Source organism: Chenopodium quinoa, unplaced genomic scaffold (assembly GCF_001683475.1).
Source record: "Chenopodium quinoa cultivar QQ74 unplaced genomic scaffold, ASM168347v1, whole genome shotgun sequence".
Taxonomy (NCBI): Eukaryota; Viridiplantae; Streptophyta; class Magnoliopsida; order Caryophyllales; family Amaranthaceae; genus Chenopodium; species Chenopodium quinoa.
The window spans coordinates 1,785,956-1,813,172 of record NW_018743697.1 but is presented as its reverse complement, the minus strand read 5'-3'; the positions used below and the strand labels follow the sequence as shown (position 1 = coordinate 1,813,172).

General features: G+C 32.5%; 3 protein-coding genes and 1 pseudogene across 3 annotated transcripts; 1 reads left to right on the top strand and 3 right to left on the bottom strand.

Moving 5' to 3' along the window:
* The first annotated feature begins 8,750 nt into the window (after window positions 1-8,750).
* LOC110684130 (protein SODIUM POTASSIUM ROOT DEFECTIVE 1-like) lies at window positions 8,751-11,125 on the top strand. The gene is made up of 3 exons (XM_021860539.1): window positions 8,751-9,970; window positions 10,235-10,310; window positions 10,607-11,125. Exons 1-3 carry the CDS (start codon window positions 9,158-9,160, stop codon window positions 10,792-10,794), a joined length of 1,077 nt encoding a protein of 358 aa, XP_021716231.1. The 5' UTR covers window positions 8,751-9,157; the 3' UTR covers window positions 10,795-11,125.
* A 4,072-nt stretch (window positions 11,126-15,197) lies between these two features.
* On the bottom strand, window positions 15,198-17,466 carry LOC110684129 (dirigent protein 10-like). Its single transcript, XM_021860538.1, has one exon. It carries the CDS (start codon window positions 16,340-16,342, stop codon window positions 15,299-15,301), a length of 1,044 nt encoding a protein of 347 aa, XP_021716230.1. The 5' UTR covers window positions 16,343-17,466; the 3' UTR covers window positions 15,198-15,298.
* On the bottom strand, window positions 16,188-18,883 carry LOC110684128 (annotated as a pseudogene).
* Window positions 18,884-22,687: 3,804 nt separating this feature from the next.
* On the bottom strand, window positions 22,688-26,302 carry LOC110684127 (F-box protein At5g03100-like). Its single transcript, XM_021860537.1, has 5 exons — window positions 25,999-26,302; window positions 25,771-25,820; window positions 24,115-25,020; window positions 23,769-23,909; window positions 22,688-23,193 (listed from the first exon to the last, which is right to left on the bottom strand). Exons 2-5 carry the CDS (start codon window positions 25,792-25,794, stop codon window positions 22,867-22,869), a joined length of 1,398 nt encoding a protein of 465 aa, XP_021716229.1. The 5' UTR covers window positions 25,795-25,820; window positions 25,999-26,302; the 3' UTR covers window positions 22,688-22,866.
* Between the last annotated feature and the right edge of the window lie 915 nt (window positions 26,303-27,217).

Here is a 27,217-nt window from a genome sequence, read left to right as displayed (position 1 = left end):
TCACAGTGTCACTAGCTAGTTGACTACTTGAGTAGGTGTTTATAATACTACTAAAATATCCCTTTAAACCTTGTTGGGCCTTCGTTGGGCCCACAAGCCCGCATTTTAGAAACAAATTCTCGAACTTACTTTCTTGCTAGGAATTAATTGATGGTCCAAATATTTTGGTCACCTAACCATAAACATTACTCCTTAGAATTTTCTAGAGCATGTTCATTGAGCAATATGTTTTATGATGTACGAGTATTTCCCAACCTATTTTTATTCGTAGCATTCTAACTTTACTATTTTGTAATTTGATAGCTTAAGGAAAATATACTTATGTGACATCTAGCTTGTTAGATTCGCCTCAATTTCATTACATCAAATTAATATAAAGAAGCGTGAAATGAGGAGTGTTATAGGTAAAAAGAACACAAAAGAGGCATGCATTAAATAATCTACATAGAGATTTTATAAATGTTGATTGTGTTTGTTTATTTGTGCAAACAATCTAATTTAATGTGACCAAACAAATTTAAGTACGTTAAGATTTATTTATTGTTGATTAGTACTCCGTATTAGAAAACCCAAGGGAGAATCCAAATGTGCCACACTATTTGACCCGTGCGAATGTACCATACTATGCATAGAAGTTTTTGCTTGATTGCTTCGATAGTTAATTCACAATTGGTTTTACAACCAAACTAACTTAACTGATTAAGCGTGACATGCATGCATGTTGTTAGTAAATCATGTGCATGTAGATCAAAGTTAATTCAATGAACTTTCAAATTAAGATATATAAGTTCATATAAAATGTTCAATTTCAATTTACAACTAAAAGATAGGTTAAAATAATGAAATCAGATGAAGAAAATGCACCATAACTATATTTTTGGATGGCGAGAGTGTTTTAATTATAATCAATATAAGCAAGAGGCCAGGCTTAAACCTTAGGCATTGTATATTGCTTCATTAGCCCCTAACCTTTAGGATGAGTTTTAACATTGTGGAGATTGTCTTTGAGATGATTACTCAATTACGAGTATAAGTTTTAACTAGCTGGAGACTATCATGAACAACTATCATGCACAACATTTTGCATGGTTTGGTAACATCGGTCCACTTAGGTAGAAAATACAATTGAGAAAATTTATGGACTTGTTCTTATGGGCCTTTTTATTCCGGGCCACAAACCATCGGTTGGACCTTATAAGTTAAAGCTACTTGGTTATTACACTGGACCATGTAAATTGGACCAAATTAGCCCACGTAAGTTGGTGCTCTTCATAAGAAACCCAAAATGCAAGGTCGCCAAGGTGCACCCTTGTAAGAGCTCATTGGCCCCCCCTTTTTTTTTTTTTTATTTTTTTTTATTATATATATATATATATATATATATATATATATATATATATATATATATATGTTTTTATTTATTTTTTGTGAAATCCAACAAAAAAAAAAAATGCTTGTATTAATAATTGGCAGATCATTTATTTATGTCAGATTTTTAAACTTTACCGGTTATACATGGTTATTTGAGGAGGTACCCTGTTTGAATACTTTGTTTGCTTCACTCCAAATTTTAGAACCTCATTTGCAATTGATAATAAAGTTCAGTGTGTTTGTATTTGTGATTACTAATTACTTTATTATAAAACCATACTCGGCATATTGGAAATACAACGCGTTTTTTTGTGTGGCAGGCTAACACACACTAAAATACTGATTGGGTAACCATTAACCAAGTAATTCCTTGTTGTTTGAGTGACCTCTAACCGACCAAGTAACCATTGACTAAATAACCCCAGTCATACAGTGTGACCAACCATATATGAAACATTGTGATGATGGGAATATTGCGTTCCATGTTTATTTGTTAGTTTTTATGAGCAATTTTTATTCCTACCACGCTTAACAAAAGATCAAATTATATGAATTAGTAGTATAAAAATGTCATAGTAACACAAATATTCAGATGATTAGTCGATTAGATAAATAATTATCTGAATTATAATTCTGAACATGTCATGTTAGCAAGCCAACGAATGGCTGCTACACGAAAAATTGAGGCAATGTTAATGATCTGTTAAAGGTCATTGATTGTCTTTTATAGCTCTAGAGGCTAATAATAAAGCTTAAAAGTACAGATAATGCTTTTAAAAGTGGGGTAATTTAGGGCATTTGATAAACTGATTAAACTAAACTTGGTGATGGAAGTCATCATTAGTTCTACAATTAGTGAAGATAAAAGCGTTAGATAACTTTTTTATCATGATCTTAATCTACGAAAGCCGAAACTCATGGCTTTTTATATACTTCAATTTATAAATTATCATACTTTGTCATTTTTGAATTAGAAAGTCATGTTATGGCTAAAGTTTGTCAATTTTCATGAATTATTAATCAAAATTGTAAGGAAAAAATTGAATTATTTTATAATAAATTTCAATAATGATGAATATAGGCATATAGTAACAAAAGTTTTTTATAAAACATTCATAGAACTGAACTATATAAGTCCAATATTTTCTGAAACTTTGATTTAAAGGAGTAACTCCTATAATAGTAGCATCATTACCAACCTTTTAGGGAAGAATCGAGTATATGACTTTCAAAAATGTTTTTTTTTACAAGAAATTTGGTAGTAGAGTAGATTTTATAGTATAGAAGATGGAATTCATACTATATTAAATTAATGCCCAATTAGTTGCACTTATCTGTTCAAAGCCTTCAAGCTATATCATATTATATTATATCATATCATAAGGTGCATGCACGTTGGTTGTTTTTCAACTTAATATAGACCTGATTTGAACTTAATCATTTCAAACAAATTAAGTTAGAATGTATGTCACGGACTTCCTCAATTTCATTCTTCTCTTATATGAATTCTCAATCCGAAATAGACCTTAACCGAATTAATGTAAACAAATCGAGTTCAAACGTTTGTCATCTTCAATTAATGTTTGAAACATACTTGTAATAAATATTGTGAGAGTAACTGATCTCAACATTATTAATGAAGAATAGTGTGATGCACCACAAATTTTCCAAGTGTCAAGAATAGTACGAGTAATGGAATTAAGAAATGGAAGTGGGCCTTGCTTAGATTGGTAAGATGGGCCCGATTCAAAAATTCCAAAACTGTCGTTCAGTTCTTGATAAATGGGCCAAGTCTTTTTCCCTTATGTAGTTGCCAGCACGGGGGTCGGGATGATTAGGTACAAAAGGACACACACTTCACTTTACCTCAACATTATTATTATTGTATTAAAAGAAATTATCAAATATAAAATTATTAATCACACATCAATTTTTTTATTTTAATTTGTAAAACACATACACTACTTTGTACGTAGTATTACGCTAATATTATACGAAGTAGGTAAGAAAAACTTGAATTCCTTTAATTATATTTTTTATGAGCTTTATATTAACTATTTACACTATTTAATTCTTTTTTGGTCCTGAAAAAAATAATCACACAATTTTTTTATTTTAATTTTGAATAAGATAAATCATTAAAATGCTCTCCTCATGAGGGAACTTCTTTATACATCAGAACTGGAGTACTAATTACAAATTTAATTTACAATGTGCTTCGTATTATTTTTATAATATCTATCAACATTTTTATAGTTTACACAAATTGATATTTGAATATAATATTCGTAATAGTTAAATTTTGTCTATAGACAAATGTGTTTGCTCAAAGTGTTACGATGTAAATTAGGTCAAAAGTGATCGTGTAGATATATATTTCTTCGATTTTGTCTTACAACTCTCAATATGCATTATTTTTGAAACATCAATTTTGTAACTTACTCGATCAAAGTCTTTCATTTACAAGAGTAATAAAAGTAAAGTGTTAATAATTATTTAAAATGGAGCCTCATACGGGGTAGTAATAATAAACTTAAAAATGAAGAAAACAGATTTAACAGAATTAAATAAAAGATACAGTACTTCGTAGAAACATGAAAAGAAAAGGATATTTGAGGATCATAATAACATGGCCCCTCTTACAATTAGCAAGGAAGGATTGTTGTCTTTAAACGCGTGACTAAAAAACAAATAATATTGTAGAGACCCACACATAATTCTTGTAAATTATTACAAACATATTGGATTACACTTTTTTTTTTTTTTTTTTTGGTATATAAGATAATAGGTCGGTCGACATAAGAAAGACCCACAAATTTGGTGTTTCTTAATGAATGAAGAGGCATAATCGTATGACACTTGAGAAAGGGATGTATCGTCATTCTTGGCTGCTAATTCTCATACACACCACTATACAAGTGTGCTGCAATTAGGAAAACATGCAAGTAGTACATAACAATTGCATCGGATTCCATTACAGGATTTTGTAATTCATCATGATCCTATTCTGTATTGTTATTTTAATCTTAGATTACCATCCGGTCGCTTAAATTAGTGATACGTAAAAAGTTAAATTATGTTACAGTTCAATCTTACAAATGGTTAATTTGCCATTTTGAGAAAGAAATATATCGTTGTTTTAAGTTTAATTTTTCATTATTCATGCACTAATTAGTAACTACTACGGAGAACTTCTCGATCTCCTTGAAGATTCTAGCTCCTTGAAGTTGCTACGAAAATAGGCATGTGAAAAACATTACTCCGTATAGCCCTAGAAACTCATGATAATTTTCAATAGCATCTAAAACATATTCTAGTAGCTAAGTAAAATTTGAAATTCTCAACTGAATAAGACCAATGTCTTTTCATCATATTATTAATTCGTTTGATAATAATTGAAAACAATAAATCTTGTTGGTACTACGTAGTTGTTTTGTGTGATGTGTATTAATCTCATTAATTTTACAAGAAAGCACTAGTTCCATATAGTGGATAAGTGGAGCAAACTTATTTGGTTCATATAATGTTATATATAAAAACAAAAGACCAATTCAATGATATCTTGTGTAGAGTACGTAGAAATAATTGAATTTAGATATTTATATGCCAGTTAAAAGTCCATTTTAATTTTATGTATGTACTTGCACAATATCTCAAAATCAACAAATTATAAGTGGATCTATGTCATTTATTCCCCCTGTCCCTTAATACAATGCCTCTTTCTCTTTATTATGTGAGGAATAAATGCTCAAAAGAGACATTGTATTAAGGAACGGAGGGAGTACTAATTATGTTATTACACTCCTGAGTTATGAACTTATGATAATAAATTAATAATATCTAAAAATTGAGGTTAAACCTTATTCACCTTTTTAAACAAGGTCAAACCCTACAAATTCGGGTGCATATCACCCTATGCATTAATCCGTATCATAACTTATTTTTGTGAAAATATATCCAATTTTGAATTCACCTACTTTATAAGTGTAAATAAGGTGATCCTAAAAACTCCTATAACCTAGTGTTCTCCGGCAAACACAATTTTACATCCCAACACATAATAATTAAAGTTATTAAATTATGTTTTAATTCTTTGATAACAAAGTTTTATAATTAAATTAAGCACTGCATAAAGATTCAATACTTTAATTGTCCACAAAAATGCAAAGAACATCTCGAACTTTGACACCAAGAATTTAGCTGAATCATTTTGGACTTAGTAATTAAATAAATTAATTAATTAATAGATTAACAATCTTAGTTACCAAGCAAAGGCTGGCAACGTCAGTCACGAGTGATGTTATGAAAACACACATCTTAAACTTTGCCTTAAATTAACATACTGCAACATATGATCCATCTAAAGTTACAGTTATACAATTAAAATGAAGCATAGAATTCAATGATGTAATCAGTAAGAATTTACTCCTTCTGATGCATTAATTAATTGTCAGTTAAACAGTATTAAAAGCTTGTCCTTGTACAAGTATTATTAACTGGAGATTCCAGTTTATACTCCACTTCTTAATACTCTTTTTAAGTACACTTATCATCTAATTTCCCTGGACATTACCGTTTATGTTCACGTGCCGCAGACGCTGATTCCTTCTGCCTCTTGTTCCATTTTTTATATTTTAATTACATTCTTCGTTAGGGTTTAACTGTCACAATACTCGTTCAAATCAAATTACATATACAGTAAGTATACTTATATGATCTGATTAATTATAAATTTGGGATGGTGGGAGTAATGTATTGTAGAATCGATAGGTTTCCTTATCTTAAATGATGGTAAACTCATACACGATACACCACATAACGTTAAAAGTTGGCTTTTAAGTAATTTGCATTATGTTGATCATATATTCATACGACAAACATTAAGAAAAAGAATTTTTCTTGCTAATTCAATATCTTCTTCCATAACAACCGTGTGCAAACTTTTGTATGAGACGGTTTTACAATACTTTATATTGAAATTTAAGTAAATTTAATGTCTTGCAATATATATTGCGATATATCATCCAAAAATTACCCCGATTAGATCATATTGTTGTCTATTCGAAAGAGTGCAATTTTTATTTATTTGTATGTATGTAGCATCCAAGCTAACAGTAGTTACGTATATTTATTATACAATAGGGAGAGATGACTGACAATTTGACCGTTGCTTTGAGTAGGCCAATACTATTTATTGAAGGAAAGGGTTTTAATTACAACTTTCAGTTGCATGTGTGTATTTATAAATTCATGACAATAACAATTGGAATAATGAAAAACAGAGAAAGGTACTAGTAGTATTAATTTATATCCCTTGAATGTTGTCATTGAATTGGTAGTCCCCCATAAAATTTGTTGCTTCAAAAACAAATTAAAGGATAAAATTTGGTAAACTTACCAAGGAAGATCCAAAGCAATTCTTTGGACCCTTTCAAACTAATATTTTATACTAAGATTTATTACTAGTTGTTGCTTTAGATTACTTATGCTAGCTTAGATGCTACTCTGTCAATTACCATTGAAAATAAATTAAAGTTAAAATTCAAATTAAAATATTAGTGAGCTTAAGTAGGGGAAGATTCTTTGTAATCCGAGATTAATGCAAAAGCTAGCCGCGCCACCGTACCGGTAAATTCATGCAATATATTAACCACATTCTTTAACAAAATAAAAATCTTTACAAGTGTAGGAGAATTATAGCTTGCTTTTACATGTACACCTAATTAGGTTATAATTTTACTTTATTTTTGTTGTTTAGTGAGTGTGTAATCATCCATGCTAAAGAGAATGGAAACAACACCAAATAGTTCGGCTATGTATACAAGAAGATTAAATAGTGGTGTAGTAAATTATGTCGCATCTTTGGGTTACCTCATGTAGTTACATAAAGAATTCAAGATTGCTTTACTCCTTTGTGTATTTTACCTTTAACAAATTGTGGATATTTCATTTTGCTACGTTCAATGAAAAAGATAATACGATTATGTTGTGTTGCGAACTTGCAAAGTAATCATAAAATTGTCTCAACTTCTTAATTTATATTAATAGCAATTACACCATTCATCCATTAAAGTGAGATTCTAAATAAGCCAAGTAAAACGGTTAATTAGGAAGGGAAAGGGAACCTAGGAAGAAGAAAAAAGTCGAATGTAAATTCAATCTTAGCTTAGCTAGCTCAGTAAACTTTTGCGAACAATGATTTGTTAATGATCATATAAATCCTTAACATATATAGCTAGTACTATAGTGGTAAAAATGTGTAATAATGATGTTGCTACCAAAAATTTAATTTCCAAGTGACAACTTTGTTGTCCCCCATGAGAAAAAGACTATGCTACAACATTGAAGGTCGAGATAAAACCCATGTGCATCTTTTGAGGGTAAAAGCATGAAATTATTAAACTTTTGGTAGGGCCTTGAATTAACAGGTGATTAATCTATATTTTATGTTAATTAATTAAGATGATTATGATAAGATTAGTTAGGGTTGAAAATTACCTCTATCTTGTATAGTAGTGGTAGTAATGATGATGTTTTGCACCCAATATATCACCCAAAATTAGTTTAATTAATTGATATATATTAGTTAATTAATTTTTTAATTAGGAAGACCTCTTTATTGAAAGAAAATTAGAGAAAGTTTGGCACAAGTTGCTAATATGAAAGGTACATTCATTGAAAGAGGGAGATTAGGAAGTAACTTTTAGCTACTAGCAAGACTATTGATCATATAAGTGGAATGTTTGAGAATTTATTTCTTCTCGAAAGGTCGTTGTTTAATCATAAAATGTTGTGGTGGTTCAACTCTTTGGATAATTCATGAGGTTGTTAGATATTTTCATGGTAATAGTTCTTCACTACTAGTCATTTTTTTTTTTCAAATTTAATGAATTTTGTATATACAATAAATAGAGAAAAAAAAAATACAATATCTCTATCTGAATGTAATCTTAGAAGGTTTCTTAGTTTAGAATAAATTTGTAAGTACGTGTATACTTTCTAAAGCACGTCTTTAAAATCAACTTTGTTCACTCTCACTATTTTCTCATTATTAAGTGTTATATGGTTTAACTTAACATGTTTGTCAAGATATTATTTTGAGTTTTGACTAATATTATCTTTGATTGACATTTTAACAAAAGTATATAAAAGAGACTTATATAAAGGACTAATCAACAAAAATAAAATTTTATGTTTAATTTACTGATATATAAATAGTGTAAAAAATTAAACTACAACACTAAAGATAAATAAGGACAAAGTACATAAACTTTATCATATTTGTATAGTTTCTAATATAAACAATCACATAATTATAAGAATTAGCAATCTAATCCAAACAAGAAAGTTTTGCTTTAGAGACATATATTTACTTTTTTTTTTCTCTCCCAATATCAAATCATATGAATATGATTATGAATTATCCTAGGTAAAATCCCCTAGAAGTATATAATAGCTCCTATTCCTACACAAAACATTCACACAAATTCTTTAGTCAACATTTCAATTTTTAACCAACAATAATAATGGACCCCACATAAACCCCCCTAAAAAATCTCTCCTACCCCTATCCCCTTCAAATCCTCTGTTTTCAGCCTTTAAAAGCAGAACTAACACCTCCCCTCAACCCTCTTCCCTTACAAAATCAAAACTCTTTCTTCCCTCCTTTAATTTATATTCCTCCAAACCAAAAAAAAAAAAAAAAAAAAAAAAAAAAAAAAAAAACCTACCCAAAATTCTTAAGCTACATTTATATCATATATATTTTGTATTTTCTCTCAAAAAAATGCCAATTAATATCAAAAATATGAAAGGCTTAGATTTTTCATGTACTTCACCAGCTTCAACAGCCATTTGTTCTAGTACAGACCAACGTTACATGGTCAAAAACACTACCAAATCTCTTACTCGTTTAAATTCATATTTAAACGACCATTACAAAAATTTCACTAATAACAACATTATTAACACTAACAATTATTCCTTTTCTCCTAGAGCACCTTGCATTTCTGAGCTTCCTTTCACTCCTAGGCTTTCCTCGTCATACCGCGAAAAAACCCGAAAAAAACCTCCCTCAAGCTCTGTTGTCAAGCATAGTGATCTCACCACCCCCAGAAGGAATAGCTCGGTTGATATAGCCGAGGTTCGACGACGGTACTATGATAAATGCACCTACAATGGTAGTTGTAGTCCACCTCATAGTCATTCCTCTAGGTACCTTTTAGGTGAGTCCAAATTCTTGGATTCACTTCATGAGTCATCTCATCATCAAAGCAAAATTACTAAAAATAGAAAGTTTAGTAATAGTAACAATGATGATGATGCTTTGGCGTTGATTCCTAGTACTCCTATATTGAGTAAAGAAGCTCATGAAACGAAGAGTTTTGGGTCGTTCTTAGATGCTGAAAAAGATAATAAGAAGATTAGCAAGTCATTAGTACTTGTTAATAATAATTCGAGTGATCGAAATGATATTAAGTCGAATAATAAGGTTGATTATGATGGTATTAATCAGAGACAAAAGAGTATGGGATATGGCAGGAATGATTCTCTTGTTGTAAAGAAATCGTCTTCTTCTGGTGCTCGATCTCGTGACCAGGTTTTTATCTTTATCGATTATTTCTTAATAATTAATTTGTTGGTTAATTTTTAAAAAAATGATGCTTTTGATAATAATGGGTATCTTTATGCTCAGAAGTTTGATTGGATTTTATTGGTTTATAAATGAATATTATTGTTAGTATTTCGAGTTTATGAATATGTTAAAAGGGTATTATAAAATTTTATTTACATGAAATTTGATGAATTTGTTGTCTTTTGCTGTCCTTTTTGGAGTAGTTTTTGACTGATTGGGAATATGCAGGTTGTGGTACTGAGGGTATCATTGCACTGCAAAGGTTGTGAAGGCAAGCTTAGGAAACATCTCTCTAAAATGGAAGGTCAGTCCATTCTTTTTTTTTTTTTTTTTTAATTACAAAGTTTAATACATTAGTATAAAATACCCGTATACATTATACACTGAGATATCACACGTACTATAAGTTATGTTGGTTCCTATATTATTTTATCGATTAAAATCATAACAGAATTGGGAATTTGGTGACTCATTACAAAGTATTTCTTCGGTGGAGTTTGACATTTTGTAGTTAATGTTATTGAAGTAGTTCCTCGATTTAGGTTATAGTGTCGAAAAATCAAAGACCATGATACTAAGATTTTGGCATGATTTATGCAGGGGTGACATCATTTAGCATAGATTTGGAAACAAAAAAAGTGACCGTGATAGGAAATGTGACACCATTAAGTGTATTAACAAGTATATCCAAGGTAAAGAACGCGCAGTTTTGGCCATCACAAGCATCAGCTTCGCCATCATCTTCCTCTTCTTCATCAACTTCTTCTTCAACGGTCGACTTCAACTAATTACAAGGAAATTATGCTTTCGGAATCATTGAATTATTAGTGTGAATTTAAACTACTAGTTTGAAGCAGTTTCCAATTACATGATGAACGAAGTTTGTGAAGTTATTAGCATATTCTAGCTTAGCTTTTTTATGATCAAACTTTTGCCTTATTTTCTATTTTTGTGGTATAGTACTATGTACTGTAAATTCCGGCCAATCAAGCAACTTCGACAGTGTGTAAACTATATCATTTCTAAAATATATGTTACGAGGGTTTACAAATTTTATTGTTCTTATAGAATGACTCAAATTGAATCATGTTATAAGATAACTTTTCTTCTATTATTCAACTTAGGACATGTTCGACAAAATTATCTACAGTACTTTGAAGTAGGTAGTAATGCATATACTCTGCTTTTCATACTATGTAACACTCAGATGTTATTAAAAGACGGATGTTAAATTAGTTGTGGAAGTATTGTAAGCATCTCAACTTTGAATACAACCAATACTTACATTGTATCAATCGAACACCAGTATATACTCATATCGAACACGATCTTTGACTAATGGAAAGAAGAACCAACCTTGTTTGTAAGGATCCAAGTGTTGTTAGCAAAAACTTTACATACTCATATGATAATTATAGTAGAAATAATAATAAGTGTGAAAGCACGAGGAGTTAGCATGGCCATGATCCAATATGAATAATGTGGCATGAAAATTAGAGCATGCGTTGTATAGTTTTTACTCATTGAAAGTAACAATTGAGTAGTGAGCACCCAAACATATTTATGTTGGGTCAAATTACAGACATGATTCATTTTTTTCCTATGCATCTATCATTCACTTTACCTTTCATTGGGAGCAGGTTCTATTTGAATATACTTTACCTTTTTTTCTATCTTTTTTTTTTTTTTTTTTTTGTTTTTCATCTGGAATATCTCAGCTACTTTGGATTTTCATTTTGTTTGAATTTGAATTGCTTATTGCTCCTTTATTTGTCTTGTATGTATCTATAATTGGATAGAATTTGAATTCTTGTCTAGTTCTTTTCTATGAAATGAAAATCAATAAGTTGGACTCCATTATAGGTAAGAGTCAAAATAAGTGGAGTACCTAAATGTATTGTAGTTATTTCATACCAATTATATAGTTATTACCTAGTACTACCCAATTAAAGGTCTTTTTATGAAAATCATCTATTTTTGCCAATAATACCCGTGTTTAATGCAAGGTACATTTGATGTCTATTATGAATGTTAAGACAAAATACCAACTCACATTTTATTTTTCTTCTGTAACGAGATAAAAAGTACTCTTTTATTTGAAAGAAGTCAAAAACGGATATATGTATTGTCAATCTAGCTATAATAAATAAGAAAAGTAGTAACCATTCATATAATAACCTAGTCTCATTAGAGAGCTAATATCATTCTATACTAAATAAAATTACAAATCATAAACCCAAGATCTATCTAAAATAAATCATCCAATTTTATTTTTTTTAATAAATAGTCTAGATTGTATATTTGTTTTCAAGAAAAGTCTACAATTACCCTCCAAAAATTTCCAAAAGCATTTTGTAACTACTAATATGTACATGAGAACCACAATGTTGACAAAGTGGGGTCGACATTTTATCCTATAAACTTGCCATCTTTGTTTTTGCTTTAGGGGACGATCATCTTCCTTAAAGATCCTTCAAAGGTAGAAAAAGAATTATATGTCATCACTATTTTAACTACCATTTTTTGGAATCAAGCTCAAATTTTACATTTCTCTATCCTTTATTTTTTTTTTTGGTCATTTTTATTCAATATGATATCTTGCTTAACTTCCCTCAATAATTACCTCACTTTACTTTATCTTTTTTCTTTTAATTTTTGTGATTGTTTGTTAATTAATTTTGCGTGGCTTTATTTAAATTATTTGTATATTCTTTGACTATAACACTATTTGGACGGCTGAAAAGGAAAATACTGGAAGAAAGTAGGAAAAAGACTAAAAGCATACATCCATGGTAATCCACCTATTAAGGATCTTGGAGTATATAATTAGTGACATTAATATTATTATTAGAAATTAATTAGTTAACGACAGCTAACTTTTATGTATATGACCGGCGCACCATGGGTGGTTAATTGTTATGTTATGTGGCAACCAAGCAACATTATTGTTCTTTTTCTATAATTTTCAGGTAGTATGTACATAAATGCATGTGAGTAGTATTTAATTTATTTCTCCTAATTTGAACATTTATAATATAACAAGAAAATATTAGAGCTTTATGGAATAATAAACATATAATATGGATGATTTCACACACCTATCTTGGCTATCTAAACTATTTTTACGAATGAAACAACTGTGTACCAATAATAAACGCATAAGTACATATGCATGTAAATGAAAGAAAATGTAATTTAATGCATTATTATGTATAGCAAATTAAAATACTTTTTAATTATACATATTATATCTGAATTAAGTTATACTCTGTACGACTGTACTAAGAATTCTAATTACGCTATTTGCATGATGATTATGTGACGGCCAATAATCATAGATATATAGAGTATATCATACATTAATTTATATGATCCAAATTATATAGCAATATGGATCAGAATTGAAATACCAAACATGAAGTATGTTGTTTTTCTAAAATACAAAGTATAGGATAATAAAGCTAGATTAAGATAAGAGATTTGCTTAAAGTTACTCACCTAATTTTGGCACTGCCTTTAATCGTACATGATCAGTACATACCTAAGACCTAACACACGTATGATCATATATTAAAGTTTATTTTATTTTATTATTATTTTTTTTTACAAAGAAATAACCTTTCTTAACAAATTATTTTAAAAAAATAAATAAAATGGGATGACTTTCACTTAGTCAGCAATAATTACAATGGTAGAAAAATATGAATGCATGTTACTTTAATCGTTATTCTGCATTTGAAATATCCCTATCTCCCCAATTACGTGTATCTAATTATGCATGATAACATCCCTTTTTTAAAAAAAAAAATATTTTTATAAAGAATATATACAAATAATGTTCATGATATGCTTTATACATTAATGGTCCAAAAATAAAAATTACCAAATGATTATTGATATATATTTCGTACACCTGTAGGCTGTAGGTTAAATAAAGACCGAAAGTGATGCGTGAAAGAGTAAAAAAGATAAGTTAAATTTTACCGGCGTTAAAGAAATAAGCTGAAAATGAAAGTTGTTACTTGTGTTGGAATTTTTAGGATAATTGGCCGGATAAAGTTGACTCACATACAACTTTTTGGGTGATGAAAGATTTCTTTGTTTTGTTGCTTTGTTCATTGTTCACCCCACTTTAATCACTTTAGTTTCAGTGTTTTGTAGTTTTACAACTTGATTTACGTATATGGGGCTCAATTGTTTTGAAAACTCGTTAATTCAAATCATTATATGAGAGAAAGGTAGAGTTTATAAACTTATCTTGTCCCAAATTTAAAACTAAAAAAAAAAAAGTTATATGCTTGCCTATCTACAACTGTGAATCTGTGATACATCTTTGTATATAATGCATCTCCGTAATATGTATTACGACTTATAAATTAGAATAATTTTTATTCAGCTATAAATAATGGTAACTATAAATAATAAAAAAAAAATAGAGGAAGTATCATTATTATGTACTTTAGTGAAAATTTAGAACTCCTATTAATTTATCAGCGTACTTCGTATATTATCAACCAAATTCATGATCAAATGGTTCTTTTGAGATCACTAAGGTTATGAAGGATTATTATTTGTTGGCGATAAAAATAGTTTATAGTTCTTTTGTTTCTTTATACTTGCAACACACGTTTTTCACGGTATTTAAGAAAATTGGGCCTCATATGAATTTATACAATTAAATGAGGGTGAGAGATGGTTAGGAGTATAAGTTAGTGGGCCATGAGATTAAAAATTTAAAATAAGGGCATTAGTACAACTTTTAACAAAAAAAAAACTTTCTAATTTTATTGCGTTGCAACTTGCAAGTCTTGTGCTATTTTCATTTTAGAGAAGTATTGCAAATATAAAGAAACCGAGGAAGTATATATATTGGACGTGATACAATAAAAAATTTACAAGTCAAAAATTGTGTGTTGGGAAAAAGTTTCACAATTGGGCAATTGGACAGAGCTCATTCACCAACAGTTCTGATAATGGCCAATGGGTCAAGTACTCAAGCCCAGGCCCCTTTTACTTGGATCCACCTATTATTAGGATAAACCTTTTGAACTTATTTGCAGTGTTATGGGCCGGACTATGGGTTCGTTGCCAAAACCCGTAGGTAGTATTTATTCTGATTACAAATTAATATCAAGAAAATGCTAATTGGCCTCATTAGAATTATGAAAGACAATAATGTGCAAATCAAACGTAATAAAAATAACCAAATTTTTCATAGCACTCAAATTGGTTTACACATATTCAGATTTACAATAAAAATCAGAAATCACAATAATTACACAATAACGCACACTAGTATGTAAGGAAAACAGAGAACTCGAGCACAGTCTGAAGGCCATCGGTCTCATGCTGATCAACAGGTGGCAGTGTTTTGACGACGGAAAATCCCTTTGCATTGACGTACTTTCCAGTTCCACCCATTATGGAAACAATAGATTCAGAGACAGTAGTCTGATGAACCCCAAAGAAGTTGATACTGTTATGATAACCACCTTCTTGGAACATAGCAGTAAAGGCCAGGGTTTGGGTCTTACCGTCTACTGAGCTGTAGACATAAAACCCTTGTGCCCGGCCTACCATACCTGAGTTAAGTGCATGACCTTCAGTGAGTTCGTCATCTATTGCAATCATAGTTCCGAACATAAGCTGCTGCAGGGATGTCCCTGAAGTGAGCTGGGCTCCGTTCACAACAGGGAAACCATTCCCTCCTACGTAGTTGTTACCACTGTTCTGCATCACATTAGAATTAATGCCACCAAGACCAGTGAGGAAGGGGACATTGTTGTTGTTCATAGTACCAGAGTTGCCATTGCTCTGACGGCCACCATTCTGGTTAGCGAGGATTGCACCATTGGGCTTAGCAAAGGGGACTTGCCCACTAACAGCAGGATTGGTTACAACACCAGTGATTGCTTTGGCTGTAGGGTTAGATCCTCCTAGGATGTCATGCATGAAAAAGATCAATTCAGGGTGTTCCCCATGTGCCACGTCTCCAGCATCGGCTCCTGTTGCTGCATCAGCAGCCGCACCTCCACCAGCTGCTGCACCTCCACCAACTCCCCCAGCTGCTGCACCTCCACCAACTCCACCAGCAGCCCCACCTCCAGTAGCCCCACCTCCTGTGTTAGAGACTCCACTGGAAGCCCCTCCTACAGAGGAAGCAGCTCCACCAGCAGCCCCAATTCCAGAGCCAACTCCTGAAGCTTCATCAGTAACTGGGGCATCTGCTTCAGGGACAGGTGCAGCTACTTCATCGAGGATTCGAGCTGAAGTGGCAAATGCAATGAGAAAGAGTAGTGTAAGTGGGAAAAGTTGGCTCTTGAATGAAAAGGCCATTGTTGATTTTCTAAAGCAGTGAGTTTTTTTTAGGAGTTAGTTGGTTGGAATTGTATTGATTGATTGATGAAATTGAAATCTACCATTGGAGTTTATATATGCAAGCAAAAGTGAGTTGAAGAAGAATAACAAGATGGAGTTGATGGGATGGAGCAGTTGTTGGGCCATTAATCATATTGTGGTGTGTTGGTTAGAACATGGAAACCTAAACCTCAATATCTCAACTGGGAAAATAATTAGATAGGAAAAATTCAGGTGCTAACTGCTACTGGAACAGCTCACTATAATACTTAAAATATTGCTTATGGATCTCAGCCCCAATTGCATCTGGTAACCACTACATTATTTTTCAATTAGGATGTGTGGCAAAGCCCACAAAACATATTTTTACAAGCAAGGCCCATAACTATTAGACTTGTATACCCACCGTCCGACCTCGAACATAATAGTATGGTTCTCAATGGATCAACAACACAATCCAGACACCTCTTTCTCTTTCCTGTAAATTTCTCTGAGCCAGAAACTCTAAAAATCATAATCAGTTAAATGGGCGCAAAGCAACACAACACAGTCCATCTTCAGATTTCTAATATTTTAACCTCCACTTCTCCACCAACCTTCTTTCTATACTGTATATATTACTTCCATACTACGGGATTAGTTGTCACATCATCCACTCTTTCATAAAAGATATGAAATACAAGTTTTAGATAATAGTCATGTTATTCTTACAAACTCCTAGCTAACTAGGGTGTGTTAGAAGATCCAAACATAAACCAGTGTTATGATATATGTAAGAAAAAAAATAAAATCAGGCATCCTATGGCATCACTGAGTATTAATTCCATATAGTGGAAGTATACCATATGTTCCTCAAAACGGCCTTAGCATGTAGCTATTAACTAGCTTAGTTATCCCACTTGAGGCCTTGGGGGCGTTGGGAGTCTTGGGACAGTAGTCATGTCGGCTTTATTGAGATGCAATATTTGCATATGATATGCCCAACAAGAACTTAGGTAAATCAAAAGAGTTGAAAAGCATATGTTTAGGCATACAAGCACACAAAAAATGTCACAGCTTAGAAATAATTTATGTATTATTTTAAGTTTATGAAATTACTGAGCTTAGTTCACTCACAAGTTTAACAGTAGAGTCATCACCATCACCACAGAGCTCTACAACAAGAGACTCCCATCTTGCAGTTTGAAATCTCATGTTCTTCTTCTCCATCTCTTCCAACACAAAACAAGCATCATCCATCTTCCCTCCCTTGAGCAAGCCCGTAACTAAACAATAAAAACTTTCCAAACGCGGATAGTGGTGGCTCATCATCATTACATTTAGGATGCTCAAACCCCTCTCATACTCACCAACTCGACAAAACCCATCGAGCAACATTCTATAAGTAGCTGCATTAGGCTCACATCCTTTAATTTGCATATCAACAAGCACCTTATAAGCCTCCTCGGCTCTCCCTTCTTTACACAAAAAGTTCACCAATATGTTATAAATTACAACATCTGGCTTTAGCCTCTTCTTCCTCATGTCATTAATCAATGATTTTGCTTCATCAAACTTCCCTCTCTGAGTAAGATCAGTCATCAAAACCCCGAAATTGGCAAGACGAGGTTTGCACCCTCTGTACTCCATATCAAACATCATCTTCTTAGCCTCATTATACTTCCCTAAGGAACACAATCCTTCCATCAATAGAACAAAAGTAACCACATTCGGGTGCGTTCCTTTGCTAATCATTTCATCAAGCAACTTCAAACCCTTACTCACCTCACCCTTCTTACACAAAAACCCAATCAAACTATTATAAGTCACAACAGTAGGCTGAACCTCTCTCTCAAGCATTTCATCAAACACCTTACACGCATTCTCCAACTCACCCTTCACCAACCAACCCTTCATCATTATATTGAACGAAACCTAATTCGGCTTAAAACCCAGTTCTTTCCACCTCAAAAACAAATCATTTGCATCAGAAAATCGATCATTATCAATAAGAACATTAAGCAAAATATTGAAAGACTGCAAATTTCTTTCACAATTAAAATTGGGCATTTGATTAAACAATTCAATTGCTTTCTCAACCAATTGACATTTCCCATAATGCTGCATCAAAGCTATAAACAACCCTTCCCGGCAACGAATCCCGCGATTTTTGATGAAATCAAGAAGTGGGTCGATTTGATCAAACTTACGAGAGCGAGCAAGCTTGTAGAGGAGAGAAGCGTAAGAAGGGTAGTCATGTTTGGCGCCTTTTTGGGTGTAATCTTCGAAGAGAGAGAGAGCTTCATCTGGGTTATGGAGTTGCTTGAGATCATCAAGAAATGGAATTGGTTTGGGTTTTCGACGCTTTGAAGATGGTTTGTGAGTTCGATTTTGAGGTCTTGAAGTAGATGTTATGGTTTGAAATTGTGATTTGGTGATAGTTTTTGGGATTTTTGAGTGATGAATCTTCAACATCACTTCGTTTTGGTTCTGAATGATTTCGGGGAAAAACAGAGTAATTCGAATAAAATTGTATTTTCTCAAAAACAACTGTTTACTGTTTTAGTAACAGTTAACAAGTTCATACTAGGGGTGAGCATAACAGGGTACCCTGTAAAAATTTCAAGAACCGAAACCGGAATTTGAGAATCGAAATCGGAACCTGTCCTGGAAATTGGGAACCGGAAATTTTAATATATTCACTAACTTTTTCGCGGAAATTTTAATAAAAAACAAGTTGGTCACTAATTTATAATGTTTGCAACTTGCAAATAAGACAAACTAATAGTAGTTGTCTAATATATATATTTTTATAATTGTAATTTTGATATTTATTATTTAAAAATTGAGTAAGAATTAGTGTATAATTTGAAATTAAGTGATACTTTTATCAGGTACAGGGTATCCTACAGGTTCCGGTTCCAAAAAATTGAGAACCTGAATCGGAACCTATTACAACAGGTTCTCCAGTTTGCTACCCGGAACCGGAACCTCTTGTACAGGTTCTGGTTCCGGAACCTGAGGTTCCTAACAGGTTCCGGTTCCGATTCAGGGTACCCTGATTTTTTGCTCACCCCTAGTTCATACTCCGTAATAATTCGTACTGTAATTTTCTCGATAATAATGACTTGTAAATTTTTGATAGGAAATAATGATTTGATAGCGGGATGGGGAGGGGATAACCGGATAGGTTGAAAATTGGAACTTTTGGGCTGGGTCTAATTGGTTCACACAAATAGGCACCACCCTTGTAATTTTGAACATTTAGTAAAAAATTTGAAGAATGCAAATTTTGCACATGTAGTAAAAACAGAACATCGCAAATTTTGAACATTTAGTCAATAATCTAAACATAACGATGCATCATGCCTATACTTTTTAACATTTAGTAAAAAATCTGAACAATCGCGAATTTTGAACATTTTGTTAAAAAATCCGAGCATCGCAAATTTTGAACATTTAGTAACAAAAATCTGAAGAATCGCAATGCACCACACCTATAATTTTGAGCATTTAGTAAAAAATATGAATGATAACAAATTTTGAACAATTAGTAAAAAATCTGAACAGTTGCAAATTTTGAATTATTGTGAAATTTTATATGACTCGTAATAATTCAATAGCTTTGTAATATAAATTGAACATTTATAATATACAAAATGAACATTTCTTTATAAAATATGAACATAAAAATTATTCATATTTTTTTACTAGATTTATTTATTTATTTATTTTAAACTAAATGTTCAAAAGAAGACATTGGATGGGTCATTTTCAAGGACTTTTTGGGCTCCTTTTAATCTGGCGCAAGTTCTTTTTCATTTTTTATGAATTGAGCCAAAATGAATTTCAGCCTAATTCTTTATTGAATCAGAAAGAAGGTTAAGTGTTGAGGTTAAATTTCAGCCCAAATCTTAGGGTAAAGGTTAAGAAGGTGAAACCCCTTATTAAATATCAAAGTCTCGACAAAAAAACCCAAAAAAACAAAACAAAAATAAAAAACTAGCCGTTACTTCATCTTCCTTCTTTTTGCCTTCCGAATTTCATCTTTTCCTTCTGCAAATTCAATGTCATGGACGCTTATTCACTCCAACGAATGAAGCTCCTGTTGTGCATGAGGGATTGTATAGCTCATGCACATAACGATGAAATACCGCAAGAATTACAGAATCTTAGAGCTCAGAGAACAAATTTAATTAATCAAATTTTGGGGTTACGGCAAATTCAGCCTTTCACTGGAGAAAATCTTCAAATGCTAACCAATATTTCTGGAACATTATCAAGAATTAGAGAAAGAATTTCTGAATTGGAGAAAATACCATGGAATGCGATGGAAAATCCGCATTTAAGGGGTCGAATCGAAGCCTTGTTTTTATGCCACTTGGTAACTGCTCCAATGTTGGAGGTTGATGACGTCGGAACAGCTCAATTCGCACGTAATATGCGTAATTATTTTGGATGGAATGGCAGTATTGGTATTAATGGGGAAATCCCCGTGAATGACCGATTTGATTGTACAAGAATTGGACGGCATACCCCATCAAGTATTTCAGATGATTCTCGGAGTACCAATATTTGTTCAAGGTAATTAGAGGTTACGATTGCGTATAATTAGCGTACAAAATTGATTTTTTTTTTATTTTTTTTTTGTAGAACAGAGTGCAAATATTGATTAACAGAGTACTGTATACCACTGGTATACATGGAATGCGGCTATTAATTTTTTTTTGTGTAGTGATTAGTATTAATCAGTGGCGAATGGGAAAGATTTAATCAAGAATTTCTGGGTTTGTTGAAGTTTGAAATCGAGACAATTTGTCGTTCCTTTTCAAGAAATTACTTGATGTATTTTGAGGAATTGGAAGTATTTTTTGGTGTTTTCTCGGGTTATAACTACTGGGTAATAAATTCTGTGATGCTCGGTGTTTTTTGATTGTGGTTCTTGATTTCACTTTAGAGAAGATGTTATCTTTGTTTGATTGTAAGTTGGTGGTTGGTTTTGTTATTCTTGAAGATCCTACTGTTGATAATCATTTGGATATGGTATGAATTGAAGTGTGGCAGGATGTTGTGCAAGTTGTAGGGTGATATTGGATGTTGGGTTGATTACATCAACTTGAGATTGTTTTCATGTAGTATGATTGGTTGTAGTGGTGGTATAAAGTGTAAGCAGTTCAGCAAGCTGATTGTATAGTTTAGTACTGTAGTATAAGTTTAGTAGCTTATGTTTCTCTCTTCTCATTTCTTCCATCAACTCCCAAATTTAACAACTGTGCATTTAGAATTTCTTATGAATAAATTTGTATTAATGAAAATTAGTGTTTAAAATGATGGAGATTGTTCACTAAAGTGATTATGTCACTTTCAAGGATTATTTTTTGATAAGTCAAGTTTACTAAAATGAATTGCATGATATGTCGTTCAATATACTTTAGTGCTCTAAAATAGGTGGAATTTAGAACAAAGTGGCTAAAATATGTCTCATTTATTGTTGGTGAATGTTGTGCACTATGGTAGAAGATTAGGACATAGGATGATCATTGGTAGTTTATGAAATACAACAGTGATAGGGTTAAAACCACTCATAGTGGTAATAAGCATTACTTACCTATCCAATGACATATTTTTCATTGTGATGTTTAAATGAGGTTAAATTTTTGGGCTTTTAATGGATTAAAGACCCATGAGGTTAGTGTTAATTGAGGCACACTTCAAGAATTCACCATTTTTGGTTATGAGAGGTTAGTTTTAATTAAACTTTATATGATTTCATAACCCAATATTTGAGTGGTCCTATAGAGACGAATTTGATGAATTCATCGCTTTAATTTTGAGAGGATGAGCAAACACTCTTAATGATTTCATATCTCAGGGTGGTCACCTACACGAGTGTAAAAGTGGCCACCTTATATGAAAAACTTGGGCGTTTTCTCTAGGGCACTCATGAGACTTAAGGGTGCGACCATTTAAAAGCGCTAAATTTTATCGCACAGTTCACACAATACTTTGAGACATAACCATGCGTTGTGGCCTTGTGGGGATCGCAACTTATATCTTAAAGTTCAAGAATTGGGAGTTGGGAGGAGAGTTTCACAATTGGCCAGAGCTCATTCACCAACAGTTCTGATAATGGCCAATGGGTCAAGTACTCAAGCCCAGGCCCCTTAGACAAACCTCAGCCCACCCATCTTGATTACTTGGATCCACCTATTATTAAGCCCATTGTAATTTATTGGCAGTATTATGGGCCAAACTAATGGTTTGTTGCCAAAGCCCATTGGTAGTTTCATGGTCAAAATAATAACAATAAGTAGTATAAACAGAATCAGAAAAGGAATTCGGGTATGGACTATAAAAATGTCAAAACAGAAAGTGTTTCAAAGACTAGAGAGCAAAGTGTACATCTCATTGAGATAAATTATAATTCCAAAGGTTCTGGGTAAATTTCAGACAAAATGCAAAATTATTCCCAAACGCCTCAGTCACATAATATTCTGAAGCATAAAACGATTCAAAACATCCCATCACAAAATCACCACATCAATACCTCTTCGAATTTGTTTCGCAAGCAGCTCAGCAGAGCTTCTCGCAATTTTCAATTTATCCTTATCCACACTGCTATACACACTGGTTCGTTTTCCTACATATAAGGGTCGATGAGGATCAAAAATAAACTTGCTAACCATAGAAGCGTGCCATGTTAGAAAAAGTGCAAGCTTGGAAGCACTTGCACACCCACCATAGCCAACATACTCTATAGTCTTAAGGTGTTGGTGGGAACGTATTGCATTAACTTGAGCATCCTTCGGGGCTGAATTTGTCCCTTCGAACAAGCTCCTATACAGGGGTAGCTGTAAACCAACATAAATTCATTCATGTCAATACTCCAACATTAAAGAAAAAAGTGCATTACTCAAACGAGTTATAAAAAGCACAACATAAAACTCGAAACTTCATCTTTTGGACACTAACGAAATTTTTCATTAGCTTAATAGCCCCCAATAAATAACAAAATTCTTCTCCCTACTTGGCCACTTGTATTTTATAGGCTACCATGAGATTGTGTTTATGAGTTTATCTTATAGAAACATCAACCGGAAAAGAGAAGATGGTCTTGAAAGGCCAAGCAGGTAAAAGAAAAACCAACCTTGTTTCATTAACAAAATTTGTGACAGTATAAAGTGATCAAATAGTAATCTTGAAAAGATAAGGAGAAATTCTTGTCAAAGTGATGTGTGGAGAATGTACTCGCAAAATAGTCTACAATACCAGGTTTTGTAGATGAAGATATCAACTGCTTCAAGCAAAGCAATCCAATTTACACCATAGAGTTGACACATTTTAATAGAAAAAAAAAAAACCCAGCAAAAATAGTAATCAAAAATCATATTTATATACCAGTAAATTATATGAGGATGCATTCTACCTTTAATTTAAATGTATGCAACAAAGGACATGCCTCAATCAAAGAGGCCAAGGAAAAACATTCGCCATCACTTTGGCAATAAAAAACCTCCAGTTGCTTAACATTAACAAAAGTTGGAAATCCACCAGATGCAGAGCGTACCTACAAAATAAGAATGAATCAAAAGCATTTGGGATATACTTGTGTATGCTCCTAAATCCCTAATAACCATTATAACCTATGTTACTCAACTCGTCATTTCACCTCAAATACCCACTTGAGCCCGTGTTTGACATGATAATTTGAATTTGAGTAGCATAAATTTAGCAATTAGCAACATAGGAAGTATTTTAGCAAGCAAACTAACCATGGACCACTCAATTGAGAGTTTTTCGAGTTGAGAAGAGAAGCCAGATAGGATGTCTAAATTATGGAAAATGTGACGGCAATGTATCCGTCCAAAAGAAGCATCCACCAATGATGTAACGTTATGATACTCCACATCAATAATAGTCTCAAAAAATACAAAAGAAGTAAGATTTGGAGCAAAGATATGGAGTGCTTGGATGTTGAGAGGTCTGAAGCAGGAAAAAATCTCCAAGTGTTTGAGCTTAAGAGATGTAACAACAAGTTTTGGGTGTTTAGGAGGGGTGTGAGACCTGGTCTTGCAGCAATGAAGCGATAGACGCTGAAGATTAACACAGTTAGATAGTACCCATTCAAGCAGAGGTACATCTATAGTGATGTAACTTAAGAGAAGCGATTCAAGCGTAGTATTCACAACCATGGCAGGGTTGGTAGTAATTATGTTAGAAAAAAGGATTCTTGAATAAGCTGTCATCAAATTGATCTCCAAATTGCGAACCTTTTTACTCAAGGAAAATCTGACCCAATTTTCAATATGAGCAGCATAAAATATGCCCAGGGGAAAATGTATACTGAAGTTTTTAAGATATGGAGCTCCACTTGCATTTATAACCTGGTTAACACATTTAACATAATTATCCATTTCGGGTTGCCCATAGCTTGCACAAGTAAATGATATAATCATTGCATTTGCAATAGCACTGGTTTCGGGGTTGTCGAAATCAAGATCCATTAGGTTAGTCCAGAGATGTCTCCACCTCTTGGAAACAAGGCTACTTCTTCCTGCTGTTTTTATATCCACTAAGGACAACATCAAGATCAGCACATCATCAGGTAACCCACTTATCAAATCCACATTCCCACTCTCATCATCTTCATTTGGATCTTTATTCAGATCTATGTTCAACTGCCAATTAAATCAACAACATTTCTTTTGTAAACAATCCCAAATATTTTTATTTTTTTTGACAAACATCAAGCTTAGAATTTTATTAAATCAACAAGTTTTCAAGATCATTACAAATCGCCCCATGTAATTCCAGGGGATACTCTTCAAGCCAAACACGAAACTCATTGAAACTACTACTAAGCAAAGCAAGTTCATGGGCTACACCATTTCCTAGCCGTCTGACAAAAGAGAAAGAGCAAGAAAAACACTCCCTGCCCAAGCGTAATATATCCTTAACATGTGCATGTTACTCAAATTACAAACTTTTAAATAAATGGCCTTAGATGGTACCATTAACACCAGTAGCGGTTTTCTTACCATCATTGGTATAACCGCTAACACCGGAAACGGTTCTACTTTGAACATTGCAAGTTTTAGAGTATTTAGTTACGGAGTATATTATTTTGGACGTTTAAAAAAGATATACCTGTATTGAATATACTTCATTTATAACTTGATTTTTTTTTTTTTGAATTGATGACATGGCTCTAAGTATAAAAAATTAATTCAGGTAAACTAATTACGGAGTATGAATTATGGTTTACTTTAATGTCAGATTCCAAATATATTTTTAATCTTATTTTATGTGATTGATTGCATACAGGACTAACATTATAAAACAGAGGGAGTACAAATTTTCCATTTCGTTTATTAATAGGAAAAATTAGGTCTGAAAAAAGTAATTAATGGAGATTCAACAACACTCACCTTTCTTTTCTGCTTGGGAGGCATGGGCTGTTGCTCTTTACGTAACACCCCTGAAATCCCCAATCAATCTCGAATGTTTGTCAAAATTGTAAAAGAATTCAATTATTTAATATCATAAATCTTAAACTTACTCGAATCATACTAGTATCAAAACACTATATTCCCATCAAAATATGAAACAAATAACTAAAAATAAAATAAAATAAATCGAATTCGAGGAGAGATTACGCAGGGAGGAAGAACCCGCGGTGAGATCGTCTTGTAATCTGCGTGAGTCCGCGAAGCAGTAACAACAATAGGAGGCGTTGTTGACGGCGATATTGCGGAGACAAAAGAGGAGTTTTTTTTTTTTTTTAGGAGAGTCAAATCTTTAGTATCCCAAACTTGTACTGGAGTATAATATAATATCGCGCCTTTCGGGCCGGGCTCTAATTTGTGTTTGGACTTTTAAGGAACCAACAATGACAGAAGCGAGGCTAAACATAAAACTTAATTTAAGTGATCATATATACTACTAATGTATGGTTGGTGCACCCGAGTGGTGCACCCGAAAAGAACATAAGGTATATTTAAAAGAACATAAGGTATATTTAAAAGAACATAAGCAAAAAAAGAACATTATATATATTTATAAAGAACATGAGCATAATATGTTCTTTAATTTTGAAAAAAGAACATGTTCTTTAATGTATGATCATGTTCTTTTTGTAAAGACTTTATGTTCTTTGGCTAGAGGTGATCAAAGTTAGAAAGGGCCGACCCGATTTTGGACAGGTTTTGGGCAGAATTTTTTTCGCCCCCAAAATCGGGTCGGACCCGGCCCTTAAATTTAATTTTTTGGGTGGGTTTGGGAATGCGTTTTATGCATTTTAGTTGATTTTTTTACTCGACCCGAAAAGCCCGCACGACCGGACAATTTTGGGCACAAAAACTTCGGCCCAAAATTTGGCCCGACCTGAGAAGTGAGCTGATTTTTTAACCTTGGCCCGGCCCACCCAATGATCACCTACATCTTTATCAAATACGAACATGTTCTTTTTTGTCAAATATAATGTTCTTTTTCAAACACGTTCAACACCTAAATAACCATGAAAAACAATATGTTCTTTTTGTAAAGACTTTATGTTCTTTGTAATGTCATGTTCTTGTCAAACACAAACATGTTCTTTTGTCAAACATAGGTATGTTCTTTGTCTAACACTAGCATGTTCTTTTTTTTGCCCATGTTCTTTAAAATATGTCTAATGTTCTTTCCGGGTGCACTATACTATTTTCAATATACTACGGATTCGTTCGCATTGACTAAAATGAACAGAATTGAACTGACCCTTATTAGAGTTGAACTGAATTGAATTGAATTGAACTGAAATGAATACTCCTTCTATCCTTAATGGTTTGCTCCACTTTTCTTTTTAAGGTGTCCCCAAAAGATTGTCCCATACTACTT